This window comes from Leptodactylus fuscus, chromosome 5 (assembly GCF_031893055.1).
Source record: "Leptodactylus fuscus isolate aLepFus1 chromosome 5, aLepFus1.hap2, whole genome shotgun sequence".
NCBI lineage: Eukaryota > Metazoa > Chordata > Amphibia > Anura > Leptodactylidae > Leptodactylus > Leptodactylus fuscus.
The window spans coordinates 109,927,925-109,955,798 of NC_134269.1; the positions used below are offsets into that span (position 1 = coordinate 109,927,925).

At 39.6% G+C, this 27,874-nt stretch overlaps 1 protein-coding gene across 2 annotated transcripts; it reads left to right on the forward strand.

Annotated features, from left to right (window-relative positions):
- The first annotated feature begins 1,473 nt into the window (after positions 1-1,473).
- Positions 1,474-27,874, forward strand: PRPF18 (pre-mRNA processing factor 18). Of its 2 annotated transcripts, XM_075274019.1 has the most exons (11): positions 1,474-1,787; positions 2,922-2,999; positions 3,100-3,126; positions 6,018-6,122; positions 9,942-10,055; positions 10,142-10,288; positions 15,202-15,270; positions 18,818-18,958; positions 20,775-20,846; positions 21,968-22,123; positions 27,714-27,874. In XM_075274019.1, exons 1-11 carry the CDS (start codon positions 1,722-1,724, stop codon positions 27,792-27,794), a joined length of 1,056 nt encoding a protein of 351 aa, XP_075130120.1. In that variant the 5' UTR covers positions 1,474-1,721; the 3' UTR covers positions 27,795-27,874. The 2 variants fall into 2 exon arrangements, with proteins under 2 accessions (XP_075130120.1, XP_075130121.1); XM_075274020.1 differs by lacking the exon at positions 3,100-3,126 and having other exon boundaries at positions 1,475-1,787; positions 27,714-27,873.

Sequence of the window (27,874 nt, forward strand, 5' to 3'; positions counted from 1 at the left end):
TTGGTGTTTTCTTTCAGAGGAAGTCCCCGCCCAATGTGAGTGATGAGGCTAATTAATGGCATCAGCAAAGGACATAGGGCAGCTCAACCTGTTACATTCTGGGTCCTTTTCCTTAGCAGAACAGAACATGCTGGGAGACACCAGAGCACTTGGGACAGGTATGTTGTTTTTTTTTTTTTTATTATTGTTTAGACCTTCCCTGGCCTTCCCTTTAAGTAGAAATGGAAAACCTAACTCGAGTAACCTATATTTGATGTTGAATGAAAATAGAATAGTCTCTTAAAACAAATTTCTACTTTGGAATTTTGCTTTGGAGCACTTCAAAAATCAATAAATCCATGTAAACACATATCAGGGTACTGTAGATTCTTTTGTTGTACTTTGTACATGATGGGAAAAACCATATGGAGATGACTGATATCTTCAATGCTCATGTATCCTGCAAAAGCTAGATGAAACTAATATTCACTGGATATTCATTTTTTTACCTACCAACACAATAGAATTGGCCATCCTCACTGTCATCCTTGGAGTCTCTACATGGACAGATGCTGGCGATCCTGTGAAACTTCATACTGCCACTTATTATTTGTCACACAGTTGTGATCTGACTCCAAGTGTAAAGATAATTTGTGAATAATTTCACTACAGCTGGATCCAGAAATATTTGGATGGTATAATTAAGTCTCTGTGCCTCCATAAAATACATTTGAAACAAAGCAATTCAGGGGATTTAACCTATATATTACATTATTTTTTTTTTTTTATTTTTTTTTTAGGAATCACAGCCGTGTTTTACACAGTCCCGCCAAGTCACAGGTTCAAAAGTAATTGAATGGCTACTAAGTCATTTCTCGGTCCAGTTGCTCAGACGAGCAGGTATTTTGTTTTTTTTTTCCTGAAGTTAAAGCTGTATTTTGTTTTGTTTATTTTGTGCCTGAAGTCAAGGTTTATTTATTTTCCTGTTGTTTCTAAATAAACCAATTTGCTGCACATTTTGTGTTCCTGTCTTGACTGTTCGGGTCCGCACTACTGCTGCTACCAAGCTAACTGATCCACAAGGGGTTGTAAAGGACTAGAAAACATGGAGATTTTTTTTTTTTTCTCAGTAATGCAATATTACAATTGAGTCCCATTAAAATGAATGAGCTGCAGCATGGCCTGTGTCTTACAAACTTTGATGTCACATCCTGAGAAACAGAAATCAGCCATGTCTTCTAGTCTAGAATGGAGTGGGTTGTGTCGTGGATCCAGTAAGTGGCTCTACCTCTGCTCCAGGACTGTTAAAGTACAAGCTAACTACTCCTCTCCAATATACAGCCCTAACCAGTGGACACAGCAGGTGGTACCTCGTATTAACAATCACAGAAGGTAGCGCCACCTACTGGATCCACAACATACTAGGCAGGGCTTGATTCTAGCATCTAGCAGTTGAGACAGACAGGGTCACATGACCGCTCCATGCCACGTGACTCCTGACGTCCCCTACATAGATTCTGCTCCCTTCTCACTGCAGTTCCACGAGTGCAGGTTCCGCACATATTAACCCTCTGATAGCCATATACCAAGCACCTCGTTCAACGCGACCGAACCCTAGGACCCCGTAGGTCTCCACACTGGCGGAGGAGCGGAGTGAGCAGTGCCACCGCCTCTTCCGCCGTAAACAGGAAGTGCAACGCTGAATACGATACTTCTGAAGTGGGAACTGGTATGAAAAGACGATGGATATTCTGAAGGCTGAGATAGCGCGTAAAAGGAAGCAGCTGGAGGAGAAGGAGCTGGTCGGGGTGAGGAGCAGCAGGTTTCTTCTGAGGATATTCCTGTATACTATTACTGTAGAAGGATGGCAGTGCCTAGCCAGCTATAGGTCTATGCCAGTGTGTGTGCTGGAGTTACACTGATCACAAGTGTCAGGAGCCTCACATGGGGCTGTCATGTACATGAAGTGCAGTGTACGGAGCTGGCAGAAGTGGCTGTTAGCCCTCAGTAAATAAATGGTGGCTGAGCTTGCAGCTCTGTTCCCATCCCTTCCACAATGAAGAGATCTTGACCCCAGGATTACATACTGACTTCAGCCACAACTCCTGCTGCACGAGAGGTTGTCAGGTAGTGATTTTCTTTTTCACTAATGTTAGTGATGCCTGGTGTGCCAAGACTTTTAGTTGCAAAAAAGTTGAGCAATGTTTGACGTTTTTGCAACTACAAGTAGAAGTCACAGCACCCTTGGGGTCGCAATGGGACTCCATTTACTAACATTATGGAAAGAATCACATGGCGACCCAATGATCTTTGTGTAACAAAATGGCCAAAATTCCCATTTAGCCCTAGCATATAGTTCTGGGACATTGTTCCAATGACAGGTGAATAGCAGGAATACCAGGAATCTGATACCTGTCAGATATTGATGAGTTATCCCATCCTATTGATGGGTTGTCCATTAGAACAAGTCCACCAACACCAGCTCACTGCTGCTGTTCATTTCCTGCATCATTTACTCCAGATTTCTGATGATTATTATATGATAATTATGTGGGGGAGGGCCAATGTCCCTGTCTGCTGCATGCCCTCGACGTCAGGAAAGTGGCGAGGGCGGTGCAAAAAAACCAAAAAGGTGCAATTATTATTATTATTATTTTAATACAAAAACGCTTTGTGCAAAAAAAAAAAAAAAATCGCCACTTGTTGTTCCTTGTGTGCCAGAAAACTAATGTGCAAAGCATATTAAATCTGCCCCAGTGTGCTATTAGGGGAACGCTCCCCCCCCCCCCCCACTTCCTTCACCAGTGGCTGAGGGATGCTGTTTACTGTACATAGGTCTATTATGATGACAGATCCTCAAACTATTGTAAGGAAACTCAATTGCTTTCTTTTATTTTTATAAGGCACAAATGTTTTTTTGTTTTTTTTTTCATGTATTTCAGGAAAGTAAGAAGTATTTTAAGCGCAGTGAACTTGCTGAAAAAGAAAGGGAGGCTTATTTTGAAAGATGTGGTTACAAGGTAAAAAATATCCTTTCCTTTTTAAAATTCCAAGATGTGTCTACTTCCCATATCTTGTTTTAATATCCTTTCTCTTTGTTCAATCTGTTACAACTGTTAGCCATTAAGTGAGAAGCCCACACAAAAGGTAGGATTTGAGAATGCATGCTTTACTTCCAGGTACATTTTCCAAATGGTTGCTAGCTGTAGGTTACTTTTGTTGAATGCAAACCATTTTGAAAATGACTGCTGCTGGTAGTGTGCTTTCATTTGGCTTCAGGCTCTGAGCATGTAATGTCTTGATACATCCGACAGCATTTACTTGGACACTGGATCAGGCGATCATTTCAATTCACACATATTAAGTTTATTATAAAATGATTTTTCTACGTTTTGGCAAGTTTCAAAAATACAAAATAAATTGTGAATGACCTACTAACCACATTAATTTTATTTTTATCTAATAACGGATGATTACTTGTTATTCATTTACAGCATGTCATAATAATGTTTTTTTCTTCTGTTCTGGCTTACTTGTTTGCTCACTACATTTGACGTTGTTTAGGCAGCATATAGATGCCTTTTAAATAGAATCGCTATAACATAATGTTATGACATAAAACATATAATAATCTACCATTTGTTAGTTACCACAGGATCACATTGCTTATTCTGCAGTTTGCCTTTCCAGAAAATAAACTAGATTGCCTTCATCTCATAGTATATGGTTGTATTTCTAGCAAAGCTGGTAAATACATTCTAAAGTAGGACACATGTATAATACCATATAGCTTTTACCCAGGTCTTTCCTGTATGTTGTCTGTTCCCTAGGAATACAATTTTTTATTTTTTTTTTGCCTTAAGCTCAAAAAACCTGCATCAAGGTCTACATGTGTGAGTTCATCTTTACAATTCTAAGACTGAAGATCCAGTGTTTCCAAATACATTGCAGTTTGTTTTCAACTGACATAAATAGTTGCTGGAAGTTCTAATATGTTGTGCTAAGGCCTAAGCAGTTTTGTACAGTAAAGATAGTGGATTGGTATATTCTTATAAACAGTGTTGTAGCCATATCTTATTGTTTTTTTTTTTTTTTGTTTTTTTTTTTTATAGACAGGCCCAATTACGGATTATACTGCTAAAAGGCTTTTCTCTTCTCAGATGGCCATGGCTGAGATCAGAATATCTGTCTGTAGTAGACTAAGTTGGCTGAAAGTACAGCCCATGTTGCGGTTTTTGTATTATTGGCGGTCAGATTGCTGTGACACAGGTATTCTGATCTCATGAATGGAAAACTGAGACTGCAGTAACTCTTCAAAATTGGTAGAGCGCACATGGATGATACGTTGTATGGTGTTCTAGTATGTTTGTTTATTGATAATAGTTATACTTAATAAATGTAAGTGCAAACACTTTTGGGCTCGCACCCACTCATGTGTTTGCACTCTTACAGTCCAATAGTTCTCCTGCAAATTATCATCCATAATAAGAAAGGAAATAATGCACACGCTTGCCCAAACATTTGCTCACAAGTCCATATCTTGAAGAAATATGCAGCCACTGTTGTTTTATTGCATTTTCAGAAGGGCAAGGACAAAAACGGTATAATAATATGATTTTTTTTTTCTTTATTCTCTGCTGGCTAAACATGGTATTATTATAATATGCAGCTCCTTAAAGAAGGCCTTTTAATGTCTTCGAGCATGCAAGATTTCATACACCACTAGAAAGCTGAATGTGCTGAATATAGCGCACTGTCAGCTTTGACGGTACATGGTCAGATGCTGAAGATATCAGCACCTGTATTCCTTCACCCTCTGACAGTACAATGCTATGGAAGAGTACTCTGGAAAGAAAGGGAGGCATTTCTTATGGCCCAGCATTGATGCTAGACAGTAAGGCCTGTCTTTCTGACAGTGGGAGATATTGGTCAAGTTAGTTTCAGCACCCATATATCTTGCACTAAGGCGCCCACCTGGAAAGCTGACCGTGCTCTGAATTGAGCGCACTGTCAGCTTTCCAGCGCTATATAAAACCGTGGGTGCCAGAGGACTTGAAGGGTCCTATTTAAGCAAAGTAAAAGAAGAATAGCTAACAATATCCAATAATTCTGATGTAATATTGAAGGGAGTCTGTCAGCAGGAAAATTAACATTAATCTACTCATAGCTCTACAAGGTGCTGTGATTAGATTATTGTTGCCAAATCTGCTTGTGCTATTTTGAATCTTTGTTCTTGTACTCTGGTATTTTGGGGTTTTATAATTATGCTAATGATTTGAAAAGTTCTTTAGGATCGTGTAATCTCCAGTGTGGGCTTCTGTAGATGCTGCAGATTAACACCCCTAACTGTTATCTCAGGAAGCCTGCCTTTCCATGAACACCTACAAAATCGCAAGTCTGTGCGATGCACAATAGGAAAGTAGAGAGATTGTTTGAAGATGCTATATGATTTGGAGAGTCAGAATTGAGGTTCATATAGAACAACAGAAGGAGATAAAGGAGATGAACATTAATTTGCTAGAGGTTAAGTTCTTATAGTCCAACAGATTAAAAAAAAAAAACTTGAGTAAATTTATTTGATGTTTCATTCACACTTAAGAACAAGTCAGGTAGTGTGCCTGCACAGACTAAGCAAAATCTTAATCCCTCACTTAGGCACAAAAAGAGTAATGCATTCTAGGGTTAACAGCATCTTTGTCTTGTGTTAAGATCGGTACATGAACCCACTTTTGTTGTGGCTTCTTATTGTAAAGCAACCATTCAAAATTTTTCTCCTTTGTATAAATGTAGTAATTTATTTTGCTGCATGGGGTGTAAATAGGTGAATTATTTAATATTAACCAACCGAATAAACCTTCATGCTAGATATTGTCAATATAATCACTTTTATCTTCTATTTTTATACTAAAGCTTGTGCAGATTTTCCAGAGTTAATACACATACTAACTTTACATGTTGCGATAACCCATTATATTATTCAGCATGATCTGTTTATTTGCCTAGACTAATGTACAAATATATTCATTTTTTCTGATTAGGTTACAAATCAAGATGAAGAAGAAAAGCCTTCAACATCAAACAACCCAGTGCTGGATTTAGAGCTAGCAGAAGAGAAATTGCCTATGACTCTGTCTAGACAGGAGGTGAGCTATTTATAAAGGTTTTTGTAGAGTCTCTGGTCAGATTTTTTTTTTTTTTTTTTTTTTTTTTTAGGGAAAAGTTTTGACTACAACTGATTTTCAGTTAATAAGAATTTCTTTAGTAAATACTTGTATTCCCCATAAAATAACATTTCTGGAGAATCTTTTCTCATTTCATTTGTGTTGTTCCACCTAGAAATATGTTTAAAACAAAGACAGTGCTCTGTGTTACCATTACTATTTTTCTGAGGGGATACTATTACTACAACTACCATCACCACTACTACTGCTTTTACTTGTAAATCAGTAACTGTTAAATAGCAAACACTGTTGAGAAAAGCCCAAGTGAACACAATATAGGAAATCCAGGCACGCTGGACTACAAATCAAGGGCATGATGTAATTAAACAGATCTCTGACACAGAACTATAGATGTATGAGCACAGTCAGGAAAGCTGCTTTCTGACTATGACTAACATCCCAACATCAACAACACAAGTTTTTTTTTTTTTTTGTTTTTTTTTTACATTTGCAAGCTGTGACGTGTTCTCAGTTAGTGTGTAGGCAGGGAAACAGTCAGTTGCAGATGTGTGTAGTGGCTGTGAGGAGAACCAGCCCCTCACCTTTACATTCCCAGTGTTAAGAGAGAACAGACTCTCCCACTCTACTCACTGTGAATCCATCTCGTTTCACAGTGATAACGAAAGACAGAAGTTCCTGAATGAACAGCAAACTAGCTAGAATAGAGACACCTAATGGAAATGACTTTAGACTAAGGCCCCACAGGTGATCGCATTGCGGTTCTTTCCGCAGCGCTTTGAAGAGAAAGCTCACAGAGTTTTCCTCTGCGGACTTTCTCTTCCCATTATATCTTCGGGAAAGCCACCGCCACAGCGTTTCTGTAGATATAATTTACATGCTGGGATTTGCAAAGCCGCAACAGCTTTGCAAATCGCAGCGTGTCCGCACTGCGATTTCTTCCACAAAGTGGGCATGGGATTCGCATGAATCCTACCCCCTTTGCTTGAACTGTACAACGTCTCCGCTGCGGGCAAATCGCGGCGTTTACGTCCCGTGGGACCCTGGCCTTAGAGAGGTTTGCAGAAAAAAAAACAACATTTTTATATAAAGTACATTACATTTTTGTCTAGAATAGCATGTTCTATTAAATGAGACTAAGTTGTCTGAAAAGTTAGTGATCATTTAAGGTCAAGGTTGCATGGGCCAAGATTGTACTACTGTATATACTCGAGTATAAGTCAACCAGAATATAAGCCGAGGGCCCTAATTTTACCACAAAAAGCTGGGAAAACTTATTGACTCGAGTATAAGCCGAGGGGGGGGGGGGGGTAAATCCACCATATCAGATAAAAAGTCTGGTCATGTGCATTACATCTTAGTAACTCCATGTGCCTCATAGTAATAGCAGTTAACCCCATCATGTACCTCACATTAACCCCCTGTGTGCCTCACATAAGAGTTACTGATATTTGGGACAAATGGAGGTAATAATGAGGTATCTTCATAATTAAAGTCCTTTATTAGTACCCCCATGTGTCTCATATATTAGTAACCCTTATATGGGGCACACAGGGGTTTAATTTATGCATGCTCTTGCAGTTCTCTGTGCTACGTGGACCCTGACTCAAGTAAAGGCAAGGGGGGCTTTTTCAGCATTAAAACTGAGCTGAAAGTCGGCTTATACTCAAGTATATACGACAAGTGGTGGTGGATGGTAGTTTAGTGGATGAAATTTAAACAAATTCCATTCACACTGTAGAAAAAAAAAATCTGCAACACGGAATCTTGTGCTGGGGGTTTAGAACATGCAGCATGTCAATTATTGCTGCGGATTCAAATGTTGTTTCCAAGGTTTATCGTGACTTGCTCTGCTGTTGCATATCTGCTACAGGTATCTAGAAGTGAAACGTGGCTTTATCCGAAAAATCTTCAGACTTCAGTCTTTTTCGTATGTTTTATGGACGTTTGGGGCTTTGTTTTATTTGTTTTCTTTTCAGCCTTGTTCTTCCGTCAGCTTCTTAATAAAACTGCAGAAGCACCTAAAAAACATCTTTTACAAAATGTCAAATTTAAAAAAAGAATCAAAAAACCTTTGTGACTTGAATTTTGTTAGATTGTGTGAATTCTGTTGATGGGAGCCAAAAGTTTATAGACCTAGATTCCTGATATTTGATCTATTTACCTTTAAAATTACCTTGGTTTCCAGATCCGCAACATTGCTTTAAGGGATTAAGCTTGGCATGTGCAGACCAATTTCTCCAATTCCACTGATGTGGTTCTCCTGTGGAGCTAGAAACGGCTGTCCAACAATAACAGTGTGGTTACTTTGTCAGCTGGTTGAATTGACCATAATGGTGGAAAAATCTCCACTTTTAATAACTCAGTATTTCCCTGGACTAGAGTATCCATCACGGCTATATAAAATCTATATATGACCTGTGAATTTGCTGACTTGTAAAAACTCATAAGATTGTCCAAAATTAAAATAGATGGCAAATTACCTTTTTTTTTCTACTTTCAAAGTCAAATGACTTATGAAACATAATGTTGACATTGTCCATAAACCCTATTCTAGCTTTACAGAACAATTTGGCTAGTATATAATTACACACTTGCATTTATAGTTTGTCAGCCTGAGTCTAATTTAGCATTGGCGCAGTATAATCACTCTGCTGCCAGCACTGTTGAAGGTTTTTTTTTTTTTTTTTTTTTTTTTTTTTTTTTTTTTTTTTACTTTTACTTTTACTTTTTTTTTGTATTTAGTGTATGCATTTCAGATCTACACTTATCATTACTGAATGTTAATAAACTCACTATCTCGAATCAGATCAATTAACACTGGATCATCAGTTCCTGCAGTCCAATACACACACACAAATATATTAAATCACTCAGCAACTACCTATTGACCACAGAGAAATTCCATTGTTTCAGTTTTATTAAGCAGGCCATAAGTGATTGCTGGAAAAATTATGATTTAAGAGGCAGGTAAGTCCCCCTGCCCCCACATGACTGTCTCTATTGGCAGACCATGTATGTGTGAAATATAGGGGGAAGGGGGATATTACTTCTTTATATGATCCACTGTTTCCTTTTTCAGAACACTTGATTTTGTTAAGGAAAATATTGCAGGTGATCTATTTAGCCATTTATTATGTATTTTCAGCTCGAGAACAGTTAGGTTTTTAGATCCTATTTGTTGTCCAGTTTAGAGCTTGGTCTGTTGTTTCATTTTATATAGAACTGTTAAAAATTGGCAGGGAGATGCATTATGGGAAATAGTTTTTTCACACATTCACTGCATGTACATAACAGGGATACAGACAAGAAAAGGCTGCACAAGGCAACACTGAGTATTTAGCACTGCTGTGGATCTATTTACAGATAATTTTTGGAGACTGGATAATCCCTTTAATGTTCATGCATAATTTTCAATGAGAAATAATTGTGAAAAATCTGAACTTAAATTCTTCACATTGGAAAACTGAAGCGCTGATTATCCAGTTGTGTGAATTTGTGTTCCCCTAGTGCACTTTCAGTTAGTAATCAGTATTTGTAAGCCAAATCTAGAAGTGGAACTTTAATACATTAAAGGACCTTTCATGTCCTCATATACTTTATGTGCAGTATTATATACCACTAGAAAGCTGACGTGCACTGTCAGCCTTCCTGGTATGTGCCCTGATGCTGGAGATATCTGTGACATTTCTGTTTATAAGGTCTTATTCACAGCTATTTTTGTCCATTCATCTTTCATATACATATATATGGTAATTTATTATTTTGTTTTATTTTTTGTAGGTTATACGGAGACTGCGAGAGAGAGCTGAGCCCATTCGACTATTTGGGGAAACAGATTACGATTCATTTCAGCGCTTGAGAAAGATAGAAATCCTTGCTCCAGAAGTCAATAAGGTATCTGGTGATAAATACCTATGTATATGCTTCATTGTTCTGTATGTCTCTTAGGAAAGACTGGTCAATTATATTTTCATTTCCAGGGATTAAGAAATGACCTGAAGGCTGCTTTGGATAAGATTGACCAGCAATATCTTAATGAGTTGGTGGCTGGTCAAGAACAAGCAGAAGATGACACACAGAATGACCTAAAGGTTCATGAGGAAAACACCACTATAGAGGAACTTGAGGTGTGTATCTCAATGTGTATTGTTCATTTTAAAAGGAATATGTTTGAAGAGCATCTACTACCACCACCAAACTAGTTCCAGTCCTCTTATATGTTATTGTAGGGCTGGTTAGTGGTATAGTGAACATAGCTTTCTTGTGTTAAAATGCAACCTTGCTGCTGAAAAAAAAATTAAACTCTTATTCGATAAGCTGTTTGGTAAGGCCTGGTTCACTTCTGCGTTCTGTATTCTGTTTGGGGAGCAAAAAACTGCTAGCAGAAAAACGAAATCTAGTGTTCTCCATAGACCACCATTGTACGGAGGCAGATTTTGAGGCGAAATACTCTGTCAAAATCTACCTCATTGCCCCTGTGTGAACTAGCCCTAGCTGTACTCTAAAACTAACACTGTATTTTCTGCACAGTGCTTGCTCTTTAAAGACAAATTTAAATTAATAAGTAATTTATATAGCATGTGTTTTTTGGATTTTTTTTCTTCATCCTTCCTTTCAAAGTATCTACAAAGTATTATATGTACCCCAAAATACCATTAACATCCTGCAAAATCAAGCTATCATTTGGTTATGTTGATAGAACATTTACAAAACTGTGGCTGTTTGATTTGTTGATGGTAAAAAATCACTGTGTCATTAGGAGTTAAAATCCATTTTCTCCTTTGCTGAAAAAATACAGTCTGAAACTGTGAGCCCAGACATTTAGTAAGACAGCTGTTTAGTGTGCCCCTATGGGCAATGACCTGAAGAAGAAATAGAGCACTTATGGGAAAGCAGCTGCCAGAAAGTGTTTCAGAACACATTATTTTTTATTGGGCTTTCTCACCCAGTTATTGGAACGTAAAGAAGAGCTTTTATTCACAGCATTCAGTACTTACCTTGGCTGCATTTTTTGTGCTGTTAATTACTGATTTCATCATTAAAAATCAAGAAAATTACCCCTGGAAACCGGTGTAATGATTCAGTAAAATGGCACAGCCATAGTGAAATCGAAATAAGTTGCTAAAGGCATTATGTCACGACTCATGTCAATAAAATCAAACATTTTGCTTTGGGGGCAAAATGTTGTTTCCAAAATGGGGGTCTCCATTGTACTGGTACTTTAGGGGCTCTGCAAATGAGACATGGCACCTAAAAACTATTTTAGGAAAATCTTCCATTTCACAGGTTGCTTTGTGCCCAAACATCAGTTTACATCCACATTTTTGTGCTCTGGAGAAATTGTACAACAAGCTGTGATTATAACCCCTTGTGAATGTGTTAATTTTAGGGCTAAAGGAATGTATTTAAAACAAAATGCAATCTAAATTGTATCTCCTTATTTTTTAAATTCACATGAAATGCTTAAAGAGGACCTTTCACCTCCTGGGGCACATGCGGTTTTCATACACCGCTAGAAAGCCAACAGTGCACTGAATACCTATCTCCCCCCCTCCTTTCCTTTTCCTTCCCCTCTCCTCTTTCTAGACTAAAATGGAGAAAGTAGCTGTCTGAAAAGTGGAGAAGAAAACTTATTTCTTGATTGAGATATATTGCAAAGTTTCTTATTTAAACCTGTACTATTCACTTATGAAAAGTTGTTTATAACTGGAGGTACAATATAATGACCACTCATTGACAATAGTCATATATAGTCAATGAGTGGACATTCTATTGTAAGGCTATATATTGACTAGGCAAACTGCAGTGAACTTGCAGAGCTAATGTCTGCACATGATTGTGAAGTTAGAGTAACTGGGAGTAGGTTCTCCATAGTTTTAGTGATCCTGTCTTGCCAATTGCTGTATGCACAGTGCTCAATGAGCACTGTGTATACAGCTATAGGAGCTGCCATGCTTTGGAATCCTCCGAGTTTGGTAGTCATGTGATTTGCCAGGTAAGTTCTTGCCTGAGCTGCTGGGCACCCAGACCAGATCTGGAGTGGGTACTCGCTGAGTACGGTATATACAGTTGTTTAATTGTAACTCCCTTCATTTGTTTTTTTGGCCACTGTGTTAGGTTAATTACGCATGTTATAATAATGTCCCCATATCTAACTTCCTTTTAATAGAAATTAGTCTCTAGAATTCTCCCTAGCAAACCCTCTGACTGAGAAATCCATACACCTTTGCATTGCCAGTATGTAGAGCTGTGACATTTGCCAAAGAAGAGGTGATCAATTTAAATGGCCATATCTCTGGTTTTATATCAACTAGGAAAATGGTTCTGGTACCACATGAAAGCTGCGAATTCTCACATACTGCTAAGATTAAAGGATTAGCTATAAAATAACAGTTTTTAACATGCCATATATTAAAAAAAAAAAAAAAAATCACATTCCTGACTGGAGTTACACTTTATGGGTGCGTTCACACGGAGGAAAGTGTAGCGCAATTTGGCACATATACACGCAGCCACAAAATAACGCGGCGTATACGCTCCTAACTCCCATTGAAATTAATGGGAGCATTTTGAGTGTGTAATCTGCCGGCACGTGTATACGTGCCAGATTGCGCTCCACTTTCCTCCGTGTGAACTCACCCTAAGAATAAATAGACAAGACCAGTGTTCTCTACCAGTTTTGAAAAGGGTGTGTCACTTCACAGTGTGATACTGTTAGCACTGGCTGGACAGGCTTTGTAAAACCCAGTAATCGATTAACTTCTAGTAGGAACTGTACAACTTGGGGTTCGTTCACATCTGCGCCCGCGGTCTCCGCTTTCAGGTTTCTGTTTTCTGCCTGAAACTGGGCAGGATACTGAAACCTGCACGCATTTTTCAAACCCATTCAAATGAATGGGTTTGAAAAGTTTCCGGCCGTGAGTGCTGGTGAGCGTTTTGTGCTCTCCGCAGTGAAACCGTTTTTTTTTTTTTTTTTAATCGGATGCAAAGTCGGACATGCAGGACTTTGTGTCCAGTTTAAAAAAAAAACAAAAAAACTGTTTCGCCGCGGAGAGCCCAAAACACTCACCGGCGCTCACAGCTGGACACTGTCTGACAGGTTTCCATCTTCTGCCTGCAGAAGACGGAAACCGGAGAACCGAGACCGGAAGCTGGTGTGAACCCAGCGATAGAGTTGTATGAAAAGATGCTCAAGAATTTTGATTATATAGGGAATCCTGTTTACTAAAAGAGGCTTGTCCGTAGTGATGTCAGGATATCTCATAAAAAGTAAAAGCGGTTTTATGAAACTTTACAATATGTCAGATCAGACATAAACTATGTAGAAGGGGGAAAAACTGCAGAATTTAAGTCAGTGACCAGAAAGTGTTACCTCTTACATACACTCCATGATATTATTGATTTAAAGCATACCTAACCTTTCAACAATGTACAGCATGTGTACATAAGGTGTAACACTGTCCCTCGCCATTGTGTGATTTGTATTGTGCATTTTAACAGATCTCTAAGTCTTTTATCCTTTAAATAGTGGGTGCAGAAAATGGTAAGTTGTACTCCTTAAAGCTGAGGCCCCATGTTGCAGAAATGCAGCTTTGTTTGTTGCGGTTTTTCGAGTCAAAGCCTGAAGCAGATTCAGCAAGAGATAGAAGTATAAGAGCTGCCTATACATTTCCCATTCCTTTTGTAGTCATTCTTGGCTTTGGCTCAAAAAAAGCAACAAAATGCAACAAAAAAAGCTTCATTTCTGCAACGTGAGGCCTTAGGGTGAGTTCACACTGAGTATACGCCAGCTTATTCTGAACGTAAAACACGTTCAGAATCAGCGGCGTATAAAGCAGTTCCCATTCATTTCTATGGGAGCCGGCATACGAGCGCTCCACATAGAAATGAATAGGCTGCTTTTTTCACTACGAGCACTCCCATTGACGTGAATGGGATGTGTTCGTGTGTACGGCTCGGCATGAGCAGAGCTAGCCGTACACGCGGGCACTTTCCATTCACTTCAATGGGAGTGCTCGTAGTGAAAAAAGCAGCCCATTCATTTCTATGGGGAGCGCTCGTATGCCGGCTCCCATAGAAATGAATGGGAACTGCTTTATACGCCGCTGATTCTGAACGTGTTTTACGTTCAGAATAAGCTGGCGTATACTCAGTGTGAACTCACCCTTAGGCTGGATTCACACAGTGTTTTTTGGAGAGGAAAAAATCAGCTTCAGGAATTAGGAAATTATTTTGGAAGCGTTTTTTTACATGAGGTGTTTTTTGTAGCATTTGGGTCAGTACACACAGAGTTTTTTGGCGCTAAAAAACGCTAGCGGATTACATAGGACTCTATTGTCAGGGGGTTTTTAGAGGCAGATTTTGATGCGGATTCTGCTTCAAAATCCCGACCAAAAAACTCAGTGCGAATGCAGCCTTAGACTGACACTCTGTTGTTAAATCAGAAGCCGCAACATCTTGTATTACATTATAGAGAAGTACTGATGTTAATAAAGCGCCTGGAGTGAGACCGAAACTTACCATTGGCTGCAGCATGCTATGTTTGTGCCTGTGCATTCTGTGTAAAGCTTACTTTCAACTGGCAGTGCTTTAAAGACATAACAAATATGTTCTTGGCAGCTAAAGGGTTGTCAGCCATCCTCCTTCTTTTCTTTTTGTCTTTCAGGGTAAAAATGACATGGGTTTCCTATTTTTATTAATCTCTGTAGAGATTGAGCTTGGGGTGAAAGGTTTAAAGCATTGTAGGAGGGACAGGCATCTCGCAGCAGAACACTGTGGAGATTTCATACAAACATCTGGAAAGTAGAATTTGAATGACATCCAGCATGGCTGGAACAGGTGCTTGAAAGGAATGGCGTAGTAACCACATTGTGATGGGAGACAGGCTGCGTTTCAGCTGAAACTCATTTTCTTATTTAACTGTTTGAGCTTGAGTTGCAAAGCATTTAGAAAAATAAATTTCCTCAACATTTTCTATTTTATTTGCTTTTTTTGTTTGTTTGGATTTTTTCAAAAACTGAAATGTATCTCCACATTACAGGCTTTGGGAGAGTGTCTGGGACAAGGTGATGACAACAAAGACATGGATGTGATAAATAAAGTCCTTAAGGTAAGTGGAGCATTCAATTGTCGCTTAGAAAAGGTTTGTACGCGTTGGGCATATATCTTGATCCTAGTGGAGGGTGTATGTCTCCCAGCACTGACTTTGAGCTTGAGTAGTTCATGATGTTTTTGGTGTCTCAGATGTAATTTCAGATACTACTTTGTCCTATTTCTCTTTTATTAGATTACAGATTAATTTGCTGCCTTAGCCACTTAAAGGGATTATCCAGAATTAGAAATTTGTGACGCCGTAATGTTTCTGAAACTGAGTATTTGGTATAGCAGTTCAGCATTATTTTGTGAACAGATCTGAGCTGTAATACCACACACAACCTGTGTATAGTGGTGGTGCTGTATTCAGATGAATACATGTTTTTGGTTTTTTTACTCCTGGACAACCCCTTTAACTTGTTTTGACATTTTTTTTTTTTTTTTTTTTTTTTTAGGTGTCCAAATTGAAAAATTTTGGTGTCCCTTGTAAGACCTCACATATTTAGAATATTTTTAGTATTCTTTTCACTTTAAAGAGACACTAAACCAAGAGTAAGCACAAAAGCTGCACAATATAGTTCATCTCCCGTCATGTCTGCAGCATTAACGTGCTGATCTAAGCAATTTTGCAAAAATTTGGTGGATGTAGATTAGGTAGATATTGCTTTCTGCCTGTCATGTACATGCCACCCTAGCAAGTGATGTGGTTGCGGCTATCAGGGGTCAACTCACTCCACTTGCTCAGTCTTGCACTCGGGCTGCAAATTGAGACTAAATTGCACCCCAACACAGCCCACACACCCCAAATACATGCTGCTATCACCACTGATTTGGCTCACTGGAAACCTCACTCACATAAACGCACACATTTCTTCAACAGTCAGAAACAAACGCACCTCAAAAAGATAAGGGAATCGTAAAGAAACACAAAGTAACCCTAAATGTAACAATTTATTACCCAAAGGGTTCAGTGCTATATATATATATATATATATATATATATATATATATATATAACCACAAAATAACACAAGATTGCCAACAGCCATAAAGTGTGAGAAATACTGAGTAATACAAGAGTCTTTGGTCCTTGAGCTTGGAGAATCTTCAGATGGAATTTGACACAGCCAGGTTTCTTATCATGGTCTCTTAAAGAGGACCTTTCATGTCCTCCTGCACATGCGGTTTTACATACTGCTAGAAAGTTGACTGTGCGCTGAATTTGGCTTTCCTTTTATGTGCTCCCAGGCTGTCGATATCGGTGCTGTTCGTTTCAGCACTGATATCTGCCCACTGTCAGAAGGGCGTTCCTGAGAGTATAGCTGGGCTGTAAGGAATTCCCCCCCCCCCCCCCCCCCCCCCCCCCCCCCCCCCGACAATACTTGTCCATAGCCCTGTACGGTCAGAGGGGGCGTTCCTTACTGCCCAGGAATGACGCTGAGCTGTGAGGAATGCCCCTCCACCCTTTCTTCTCCCCAGTACTAGTCTATTTCGGCACCTCCAGCACAGGGTCACATAATGGGAAAAGTCAACAGTGTGCTGTATTCAGTGCACTGTCAGCTTTCTAGCGGTATATAAAACTGCATCTGCAGGAGAACATGAAAGGTCCTCTTTAAGGCTTGTGTTTAGTCACACCTCTTACTCCAGGACTTATCTTCATCTTGATAAGAGCGATTCCTTTCTGTGCCTTGGAGAGCGGTGTCTCTCTGTTGGGCTCTGGAGGACATCCCAGGGTCACTGCAATGCCCCTTTCTTCTGTACCAGACTGGAGTGCACAGCCAGACATAGTTGTGCACGCCAGGAAGGTCTATTTCCTCTCTGATCTTCTCCAGTTTGTGTATACACAAACCACTGAGGTAGATTAATAACAACATAAACAAAACATTCACTTATTGATAGAGATATCTCTATAATATGATTAAGTAATAATACATAAACAAATGGGCTTCTTTCATCACGCTGCCTGTGTGCAGTGCACTTACCAGTTAAAGAATGGCTACTAGAAAGTGGTAGGCAACCTTCTTTGTTTTTTTTTTTTATTGGCACATTGTAAGGCCCCGTTCACAAGGGGGGTGGAATAGTGGATTTTGGTCCCGATTCTGACGCGGGAAGCCACTCACGGGGGAAAAAAAAAAAAAAAAAAAAGTAAGCTAACAGTCTACATAGACCGCTATTGTGAGGGGGCGGATTATGATGTGGATTCAGCGCCGAAATCCGCCCCCTCTTGCCCCGTGTAAACGGGGCCTAAGAGAAAAAATAAAGGTGAGGTACTCTGAGTGTCACATGATAATTGTATACCACAAGCCATAACACAGAAGTGCTGCTACCAGATGCTTTAGAAAACATGTGTTTACTGCTATTTCCTGGGATGCACCTGTACTTTTCCATTAGAAGCAATGAAAGTACATGTGCAGCCCCCAATTAGTGGTAAATGTACATTTCCAGGAGCACCATATGGCAGCATCCTTATGGTAGAAACACATTATGTATCTGGATGCAGCTGTATTCTTAGGGCTCGTTCACACGGGGGTGGTGGGGGCGGATTTTGACATAGAGAGTGACGCGGGAGCCACGTCACTCTCGGGTCAAAACCCGCCTGCCACAACCATCGCGGTCGCGGCTTTCCCCTCCGTAGCCGGCTCAAATGAATGAGCCGACATCGGAGGGTGCTGCCGCTAGGCGGAAGGCGCGGCTCAGCGCGCCGCGGCTTCCGCCTGAAGAAAGGGCAGCTCGCTTCTTTTTTCGCCTAGTGTTAAAAATGCTAGCGAAAAAAAAAAAAAGCTATCCCTCTACACAGACTAGCATTATATGGAGGCGGATTATGACGTGGATTCCGCTATCGAAATCTGCCTCCATGTCCCCGTGTGAACTAGCCCTTAGGCCACTGGAACTTTTACTTCCATGTAAAGCTGTGTTCACATGGTGTGATTTTGCACAAAAAAAAAAGAAAATGCTTCATTTTTGTGCAAAAACACAGTTATACAGAATAATGTCCCATAGCAGCCCCCTGCACATGGTATTTTGCCCATAGTGGCCCCTGCAGACTGTATTATGTCTCATAGCCATAGCAGCCCCTTCAGATGGTATTATGTCTCATAGTGGCCCCTGCTAACAGTTTAATATTCCAACTTTTATAATTTTCCAATTTTCGCCACTCACTAGCTATTATTATACTTTGGGGTCTGAGGAGACCCCAAAGTATAATAAGCAAAGCCTCAGGGGAGGCAATAACAGAAAAAAAGGACTCTCCTTCCCTGTGCCCTGCAGCAGCTCTGTTCTCTTCAGCACTTCTGCCTGAAGTAAAAGACCGCTGATTGTGTCTCAGGGGTCATGTTGGCGTCATTTTGCGTAATAACTCCAATCTGACCCATGAGGACCATAACATAAATGTAATGACATTTTATGGAAAATATATTGCAACACTTTTCTATAATCATCCCAAAAGGCACGTTTTAAAAGTTACCCTTTTTATGTGCCGACGGATTGTTTCACATGGATGCAGTTTTTTTTTTATTGTCCACTAGATGGCTTAAACTGAACAGATTTTTTTTTCTTATGTTTAGTTTCTTTTAGGAGTCTGGGCCAAAGATTTGAACGCACGAGAAGATTATATTAAGCGGAGCGTGCAGGGTAAACTTGCAAGCGCCACACAGAAGCAGACTGAATCCTATTTAAAACCACTCTTCAGAAAACTGCGTAAGAAGGTGAAGGCCACTGACCAGAACACTGAACATCCTGTTACTTCAGTTTCTACCCCATTCTGTCGCAGTGCATGAACAGCAGAACACAAAGCACTCTACACTGCATACACAAAGTAGATAGAATAACTGATAATACTGTTATCGAATATTGTATGAAAAATGTCCTCAATCTTTACTGGTCTAAAGATGCTTTCAAATATGACAGGCAAGATTAAAATATGAAAAATGTTATCAAATACATGACCAGATTCTATGACCTGTGGTTGCTACCAGTAATATGGCTCTGATCCTGGTGAAAATGCTGAAGGGACACTGCTTGGGAAACCCTGTTCTATGGGGAAAGATAAAATAAGAACAAAGTGGCTTCTTTTGCTGACCTGAAAAGTAACTAAAATTCCATAGATTCATATAGGTAATTTTACGCAAATCCAGTAAGTCCAGGCAAATGATCGCAAAATAATTAAAACTGAAAGCTGCTTCATTTAAGCAATATGAACTTGCTGACATTGGTAAGTTTACACAGGGTGTGCCTCAAAATCCGCTGCCAAAACTGGCTCCTATTGACTTCAATGGGAGCCACTCGCTTCTTTTTTCCGCTACCTAGTAGCGAAAAAAAAAAGAAGCGACATGACCATTCTTGCTGCAAATTCCGCAACTGAATCTGCCATGGCGTACGTGACACTCCCCTCCCGATTGAGCCCATTCATTTGGGCCTAATCCGGAGGGGAATGCCGCGACTGGATGCCGGTGCACTGCATCGGCATCCAGTTGTGGCGAGCCGTTTTTTTGGACCGGATTCTGAGGTGACCTCTGTGTCAAAATCCGGTCCAAAAATCTTACCCTTAGATTTTCTTATAGCCACGCCACCCTGTCTCATACCACCATTGGCTAAAGGATATGGCCCTGACTGTTTGCTACCCTGCTAGGACTGACATAAATAAATCAAAATTCAGTGGCACATAAAGAAGGGGCGTGGCTTATAAAAAGGGCGGTGTCTGAAAATTGTTAATTGTAATTCAGGTAAAATGTTTTTATTGTAATTTAGATTTGGGTTCTAATTGCCCCCTACAATCCTAGTTCCAGTAATGTTTTGCCTTACAATTCTTACTGGAGGGCCTCAGACCAGGACCTGGACATAAAAGTAGTGGTGATGGGGGACCAGCATTGTTGTACTACAGTACATAGAGATTAGTTTTACTTTTTTCTCTTTTTATATGATTGTACTTATGTGTAGCTTTAAAGATTTAGCACACTAGATGCTGCTACATTTTCCCGCAGGCTAGTTGTGGTCACAGTTGTTTCCAGTTTTAGGTTATGTAAATCCGGGTTCAGAATGAAATGCTCTGTAAGAAGGAGAGAGTGTAAGGTACTTTCCACCAGAAAATAGCATCGTGCATGATCTGCAAATGTTAGCAATTGTTTGCCTGGGCAGATAGAAACATGTTTAAGTTGCTAAAAACCAACATATATTTTACATCTTTAAAGAGACCACACTTGATATGGCAGGTTGCCAGTAAGAATTTGCCAGGATCATAATAGGGACAGATATGCCAGCACAGGACTCCAGAATTTTCCCCAAATGACAGATCCTTTGTTCCCAAGGGAGATAATATGCTAACAGGGCTGTCTGTAGTCTCTCCCTGCTGTGACTACTTGCATACTTGGTCAGTAGTCCAAGTCGATGAAGAATAAGGAGCAATACAGCTATCTTGGGGGTATTGAACTATCCCTGATGTGTGTTTGTGTGTGGTTGTGTGTATGTACTTATTTATAGATTTTTTTTTTATTTTTTTTTATTTTTTTTTGTTTGTCAAACTAGAACTTACCTGCTGACATTAAAGAATCAATCACAGATATTATCAAATATATGCTGCAGAGAGAATATGTAAAGGTATGTAATACCCCATACAGCTTTACACAATTCACTGGCAAACAGGTAGGATGAACTTTGCAAATGGAAGAGAAACTGACTTTCTACTGTTCTAGCGACATAATGATAAATGCTTTACTTACTGTATATATAACTAATGTTTGGGTATATTTACATGTGGCAGATTTATTCCATTCAGCTTCCATAGATTTGAATAGATTTGGTTCTGCCCTCTGTGTTTTGCTACAGTAATGTCAATCTTTGGGGATTCATTAACTTCAGAGTGTCTTGTTTCCGAATTGGCAGTAGTTTATTGTTATTATTTTGTTGGTGGGTGTATATGACTTTATTTTCTTGTAATGCTTTAGTGGTTTAATCAGATAGATACACTTAGAGTGAGTCTGAAGGAAACCGTAGAAAAAAGGTGGGATTATGTGGTAATCCTTATAAGGAAATGCCAGTAAAAACAAGTTCAATGGGGAGTTTTGTAATCTGTGACTTTTATCGTGATGTTATTTTGGAATGTTAGAAAGCGTGTTTGTGTTTAACCAAGTACAGAGAAAAATAATGTAGTACCGTGTTAGCCAGAAAAATCATGCAATATTTGATACTTTTGTGTTGTAGGTATGATACCTTTATTGGCAGGCTAATGTGAAAAATCACATTTGCAAGCTTTCAAAGCAAAGAGGCTCCTTCAGGCATTTACTGAGAGCACAACACTGGCAGGATTCTACACAAAGGCAATATATTGGTGAGATAAGTAGGATAATAAAACTGAGGATGGAGAGGGGTGAATTGTCATGCAAGAGCTCATAACACAATTCACCCTCTCAATCAGACTAACTCTAGATGACCCCAATTCAACTCCCCAACGCCTTACCCCCATAACCTCAGTAGTTGTAATAACATTTCCTTAACGTACTAATATCACCTCATGAACTAATTGCCTTCGTGTAGCATCTTGCCAGTGTTGTGCTTTGTAATCCATTAGTAAATGCCTGAAGAAGAAGCATTTGTGCCTTTAAAGCTTGCAAATGTAAGTTTGTACCTACAAACTTTTGGATTTAACCAAAAATTGGAATGAGTTCCCTGAGAATCTGATTGTATATGTAAATAATACTTTTACTTTTTTTTTTCTCCAGGCAAATGATGCATATCTCCAGATGGCAATTGGCAATGCTCCATGGCCTATTGGTGTCACTATGGTTGGTATCCATGCACGTACAGGCCGTGAAAAGATTTTCTCCAAACATGTGGCTCATGTGCTGAATGATGAAACTCAGAGGAAATACATCCAGGTAATTTGTACTTAATTTTACCATGTTTGTTTCAGGAGTGTAAAAATGAGACTATGTTCAGCCATATTTTTGGTCTCTGTGTACTGCATGTGGAGCCATAGTAGTGCAGGCTGCAGCTCATTTCATTGTTTTCAGATTGAAATGCAACTTGGACAATTTTCCTACAACCATGTGATTAGGGCCTAATGCATATTTAATACATGTATAGAAATGGTTAAATGATTCAAAGATGCATTAGCCAGAGACTTCTATTATAGACTTTGTAACCTGCTATTAGTTAAAGAGGACCTTTTATGTCCTTATGAAAGTGTGGTTTAACCACATGAGGACCGCCGTACGTAAATTTACGGCCTCATGTGCTGGTACCTAAAGACCGGACTATTGCCGAAATACGTCCGGCCTTTAGGTACCTTTCTGGCGGGGGGAGGGGTGCGGGGGGGACAGGGGTTAGGTGTTACTAACACCTAACCCCTTCCTCCATAACGTCCAGTCGGAACTGAGTCCGACTGGACGTGTTAACCCTTTCGATCGCGCCGTCAAACATCACGGCGCGATCGAAAGGGATCCGCCGACAATTGAAAGGGATCGGCACCCCCCGCGGCGAGATCGGGGGGTGCCGATGTCAGTAAAAGGTAGTCTGGGGTCTGGCCAGTGACCCCAGACTACCGGAGCCCCCACATACCTGGTGATCCTGCCAGGCGGTGGAGGAAGTGAGCGATGCAGCTCACTTCCTCTGCAGCTTACAGGACACGAGCAGGCTCATGTCCTGCTCGTGTCCTGTCTGCTATTGTGCAGAATCAGTTAATGCTTTCATCAAAGCATCAACTGATTCAAGTGTCCTAAAGGGACAGATGAAAAAGTTAAAAAAAAAAAAAAAAATTAAGTGTATGAAAAAAGTAATAAAGTTCTAAAGTCCAAAAATCCCTTTTTTCTATACAAAATGAATTATATAAAAAAAAGCACTAAAAATTAAAAAAAGCAATGCATATTTGGTATCGCCGCATCCGTAACAACCTGTACAATAAAACTGAAATAATATTTAATGTACACGGTGAACGTCGGAAAAAAAAAACGGAAAAAACTCGCCGGAAGTAATGATTTTTTGTCATCTCATCCTACAAAATATGCTATAAAAAGTGATCAAAAAGTCATATTCACCCCACAACAGTGCCAATAAAAAGCGCACATTTTCCCGCAAAAAATAAGCCCTCAACCAACACTGTCAACCGAAAAATAAAAATGTTACGCCTCTCAGAAGATGGCGATGCAAAAAACATTGATTTATGTCCCCATATGTGTTTTTGTTCAGCAGACTTAGTATTGCATAAAAAAAATAACATAAATGAGGTATCGCCGTAACCGTACTGACTCGCAGAATAAAGGACACATGTCACTTATACTGTACGCTGCATGGTGAAAAATTTAAAATGTAAAACTCAATGCAGGATTGATTTTTTTTTATTTATTTATTTATTTTTTTTAATCCAGCAAGAAAGAGTTAATAAAATGTATTCTATAAGTTGTAGGCACCCAAAAATGGTGTCATTACAAAATGCATTTCATCCCGCAAACAACAAGCCCTTATATGGCCGCGTCACCAGAAAAATAAAGAAATTATAGCATCTAGCAATGTCAAGGCAAAACCCCCCAAAAATCGCCAAATTATTAGAACACAACTGGCTGCGGCAGGTAGGGAATATATAAGCTGTGCGAGCGAATATCAGGGGACACCCCAGATTTACAGCTTATGAGGGAAAAGACACCAGAAGTGACCCCCAGAGTGACTCCCCCAAACATAGGAGCTACTGGGACATAGTAGGGAATTTGGTGTTTGCAATGTTCTCCGCACAGCTTTTATATTCCCTCTTCGCCATCCGCTGTGCAGTCACGCCTGCAATACTAATACTCACTACACCCCCTGATAAATTCTTTGAGGGGTGCAGTTTTCAAAATGGGGTCACTCCTTTGGGGAATCCGCTTTCCTGGTACCTTACAAGCTCTACAAACATGACATGGCGTTCAAATACCAAACATCCAAATCTGTGCTCCAAAAGCCGCATAGTGCTCCTTCGCTTCTGCGCCCTGCTGTGCGCCCAAACTGCAGTTTATGCCACATGTATGACACATGTATGACACTGGTGTACCCAGGATAACGGACGTAATGTCATATGTGGGTATAAACTGATATTAGGGCACAGCTGGACGCAAAAGGGAAGAAGGGTTATTGGGTTTTTGGAGCACAAGACGGTTTGGTTTTTGGATGCCATGACACTTTTGCAGAGCTGAAACGCCAGTAAAGTGGAATCCCCTGATATGAGACCTTATTTTGGAAACTACACCCCTGAAGGATTTATCCAGGGGTAGAGAGAGCATTTTTAACCCCCAAGTGTTGCTATAACTTATTATCCATAAATGAATACGAAGCTGATTGTGAGAGGTGAAAAATGACAATTTTTCCAGGAATCCGTCATTTCAGTGCGTAACATGTTGTGCCCATCTTGTATCAGAGATGAACGCTCTAAAAGCTGTTGTGCCCAGGATACCCGCTTACCAGTTTTTGGAGTGTCTCTGCTGACATAAGTTGGGCACAACATATCGGGCACTAAAATGGCGAATCTCTGGAAAATTTTCATTTTTAACTTCTCATTATCAGCTGTGATTTCATTTCTGGAAACTAAATAAATGCAACACTCGGGTTAAAAGTGCTCGCTACACCACTTGATAAATCCCATGAGTGGGGTAGTGTCCAAAATGGGGTGACATGTCTGCAGATTCCACTTTATTGGCAATTCAGGGGCTTTGCAAAAGTGGCATGACGTCCAAAAACCAAACTATGCTCCAAAAACCAAAAGCGCTCCTTCCCTTCTGTGCCCGGCTGTGCCCAAACAGCCATTTATACCCACATATGGCATTAAGTACGTTATCCGGGGTACACCAGTGTCATACATGTGGGTATACACCGCTATTTGGGTACCCAGCAGGACGGAGATGTGAAGGAGCGATACGTGCTTTTGGAGTGCAGATTTAGATTCTTTGTTTTTGGACACCACGTCACATTTGCAGAGGCCCTAAAATTGTCCCTACAAAATGGGGTCACTTCTTGGTGAATTCCAGTTTACTGTCACCTGTGTAGTTTCTAAAATGGGGTCACAATGGGGGGTTTCCATTGTATTGATACTTTAGGGGCTCAGCTAATGCGACATGGCACCTGAGAACTATTCCAGCCACATCTGCTTTCTAAAAGCCAAATAGCGCTCTTTCCATTCTGAGCCCCACCATGTACCCATACAGCAGATTATGGCCACATATGGGGTATTGCCGTGTTAAGAAGAAATTGTGTAACAAACTCTTTTTTTTTTTTTTTTAATTCTTCAGCTACTTGCAAAATTAAAAATATGGCGCTAAATGGACGATTAATTGGAAAAAAAAAGTAATTTTTCATTTTTACGTCCCATTGTTAATAAAATCTGTGAATCAGCTGTGAGGCCAAAATGCTCACCAAACCCCTAGATAAATTCTATGAGGGGTGTAGTTTCCAAAATGGGGTCACTTTTAGGGGGTTTCCACTTTATTGGTACACTAGGGGCTCTGCAAATGCGACATGGCACCTGAAAAATATTCCAGCAAAATCTGCCCTTCAAAAGCCGAACAGCGCTCTTTCCATTCTGAGCCCCGCCATGTTCCCATACAGTAGATTATGGCCACATATGGGGCATTTCTGTGTTCAGGAGAAATTGTGTAACGAACTGTAGTGAGCTTTTTCTCCTTTATCCTCTTGTGAAAATGAAAAATTTGGGGCTAAATTGACAGTTTGTTGGAAAAAAAGTAAATTTTCATTTTCATGTCCCAATGTTAATAAAATCTGTGAAACAGCTGTAGGGTCGAAATGCTCACTCTACCCTTTAATATGTTCTGTGGGGGGTGTAGTTTCCCAAATGGGGTCACTTTTAGGGGGTTTCCACTGTATTGGTTCTCTAGGGGCTCTGCTATTTCGACATGGCACCTAAAAATTATTCCAGCAAAATCTGCCATCCAAAAGCAAAATAGCGCTCCTTCCATTCTGAGCCCCGCCATGTACCCATACAGCAGATTATGGCCACATATGGGGTATTGCCGTATTCAGGATAAATTGTTTAACAAACTTTGGGGGGCTTTTACTCCTTTAACCCCTTGTGAAAATGAAAACTTTGGGGATAAAGTGACATTTTAGTAATTTTTCTTTTACACATCCCAATGTTAGTAAAATCTGTGAAACAACTGTAGGGTCTAAATACTCACTATACCCCTTGATGAATTCTGTGAGGGGTGTAGATTCTAAAATGGGGTCACTTTTGGGGGGTTTCCATTGTTTTGGTACGCTAAGGGCTCTGCAAATGCGACATGGTGCCTAAAAATTATTCCAGCAAAATATGCTGTTCAAACACCCAGTGTCGCTCCTTCCCTTTCGTGCACTGCCGTGTGCCCAAAAATCAGTTTACACCCACATGTGGGGTATTTCTGTGCATGGGAGAAATTGCATAACAAAATGTGAGATGCATTTTCTCCTTTAACCCTTTGTGAATGTGATAATTTTAGGTCTAAATGAATGTATTAGTGAAAAAAAATGAAATGTCTAAATTTGACCTCCATATTATTTTTATTCTTATGAAATGCTTAAAGGGTTAACAAACATCCCAAATGCTGTTTTGAATAATTTGAGGGGTGCAGTTTTGAAAATGGGGTGATTTATGGGGGTTTCTATTATATAGGCCTTTATAATTCCTTTCAGAACTGAAGTGTTCCCTAAAAAATTAGTTTGAGGAATTTTCTTGTAAATCTGAAAAATCGCTGTTACACTTGTAAGCCTTGTAACATCCAAAATGAATTAAAAGACAATCAAAAGATGATGCCAATATAAAGCAGAGATATGGGAGATAATATTTATTCATGTATTTGAATGGTATGACTATCTGCCTGAAAAGCAGAGAATTTCACATTTTGAAAATTGCAATTTTTTTCCAAATTTCCATCAAATTTGCTAGTTTTTTTATAAATAAATACAAAAATATTGATTAGTGTTTACCACTAACATGAAGTATAATGTGTTACGAAAAAACAATCTCAAAATCACTTGTGTAAGTTAAAGCGTCTCAAAGTTATTGCCATTTAAAGTGACACATGTCAGTTTTGAAAAAAGAGGCCCGGTCCTTAATGTACTTCTAGGCCTGGTCCTTAACCGGTTAATATACCGCTAGAAAGCTGACAGTGCACTGAATTCAGTGCAGTCAGCTTTCCCCGTTGGTGCCCCGATGGAGGAGATATTGCTGCCTTTAGCTTCGACTCCAATCTCTCCCCACTGTCAGAAGGGAGTTCCTCATAGCTCAGCGTCATCACTGGGCTGTGTGGAACCCCCTACCCCTCTTATTACATTTATTATAATTAATATTGGACAAACCAGATGGTCTGCTTTACCTGTAACCTCTATAATGGCTTCTAATACTTATGATGTTTAATTGACACCGTAGCTCTTGGAGAAATGAATAGTAAATGACAGAAAATTAATTTTCCTTTTCAATTACTTATAATTTCTCTATATTTTTTTTTTCTTTAGGGATTGAAGAGGTTAATGACTGTTTGTCAGAAACATTTTCCAACAGATCCATCAAAGTGTGTAGAGTACAATGCCTTATAAAGAGACTTTTCTATATTGTATGCATCTGGTAGTTACAACTACAATTGTCTCCAACTTCTGTATTGGAAATATTTGTTAAA

Excerpts from the sequence above, each read along its gene's own strand:
- PRPF18 (XM_075274019.1), top strand. The coding sequence starts at position 1,722 with ATGGATATTCTGAAGGCTGAGATAGCGCGTAAAAGGAAGCAGCTGGAG. Across the intron at positions 3,127-6,017 it reads GTGAGAAGCCCACACAAAAG|GTTACAAATCAAGATGAAGA; the intron begins GTAGGATTTGAG and ends TTTTCTGATTAG. Across the intron at positions 18,959-20,774 it reads TCAGAAAACTGCGTAAGAAG|AACTTACCTGCTGACATTAA; the intron begins GTGAAGGCCACT and ends TTGTCAAACTAG.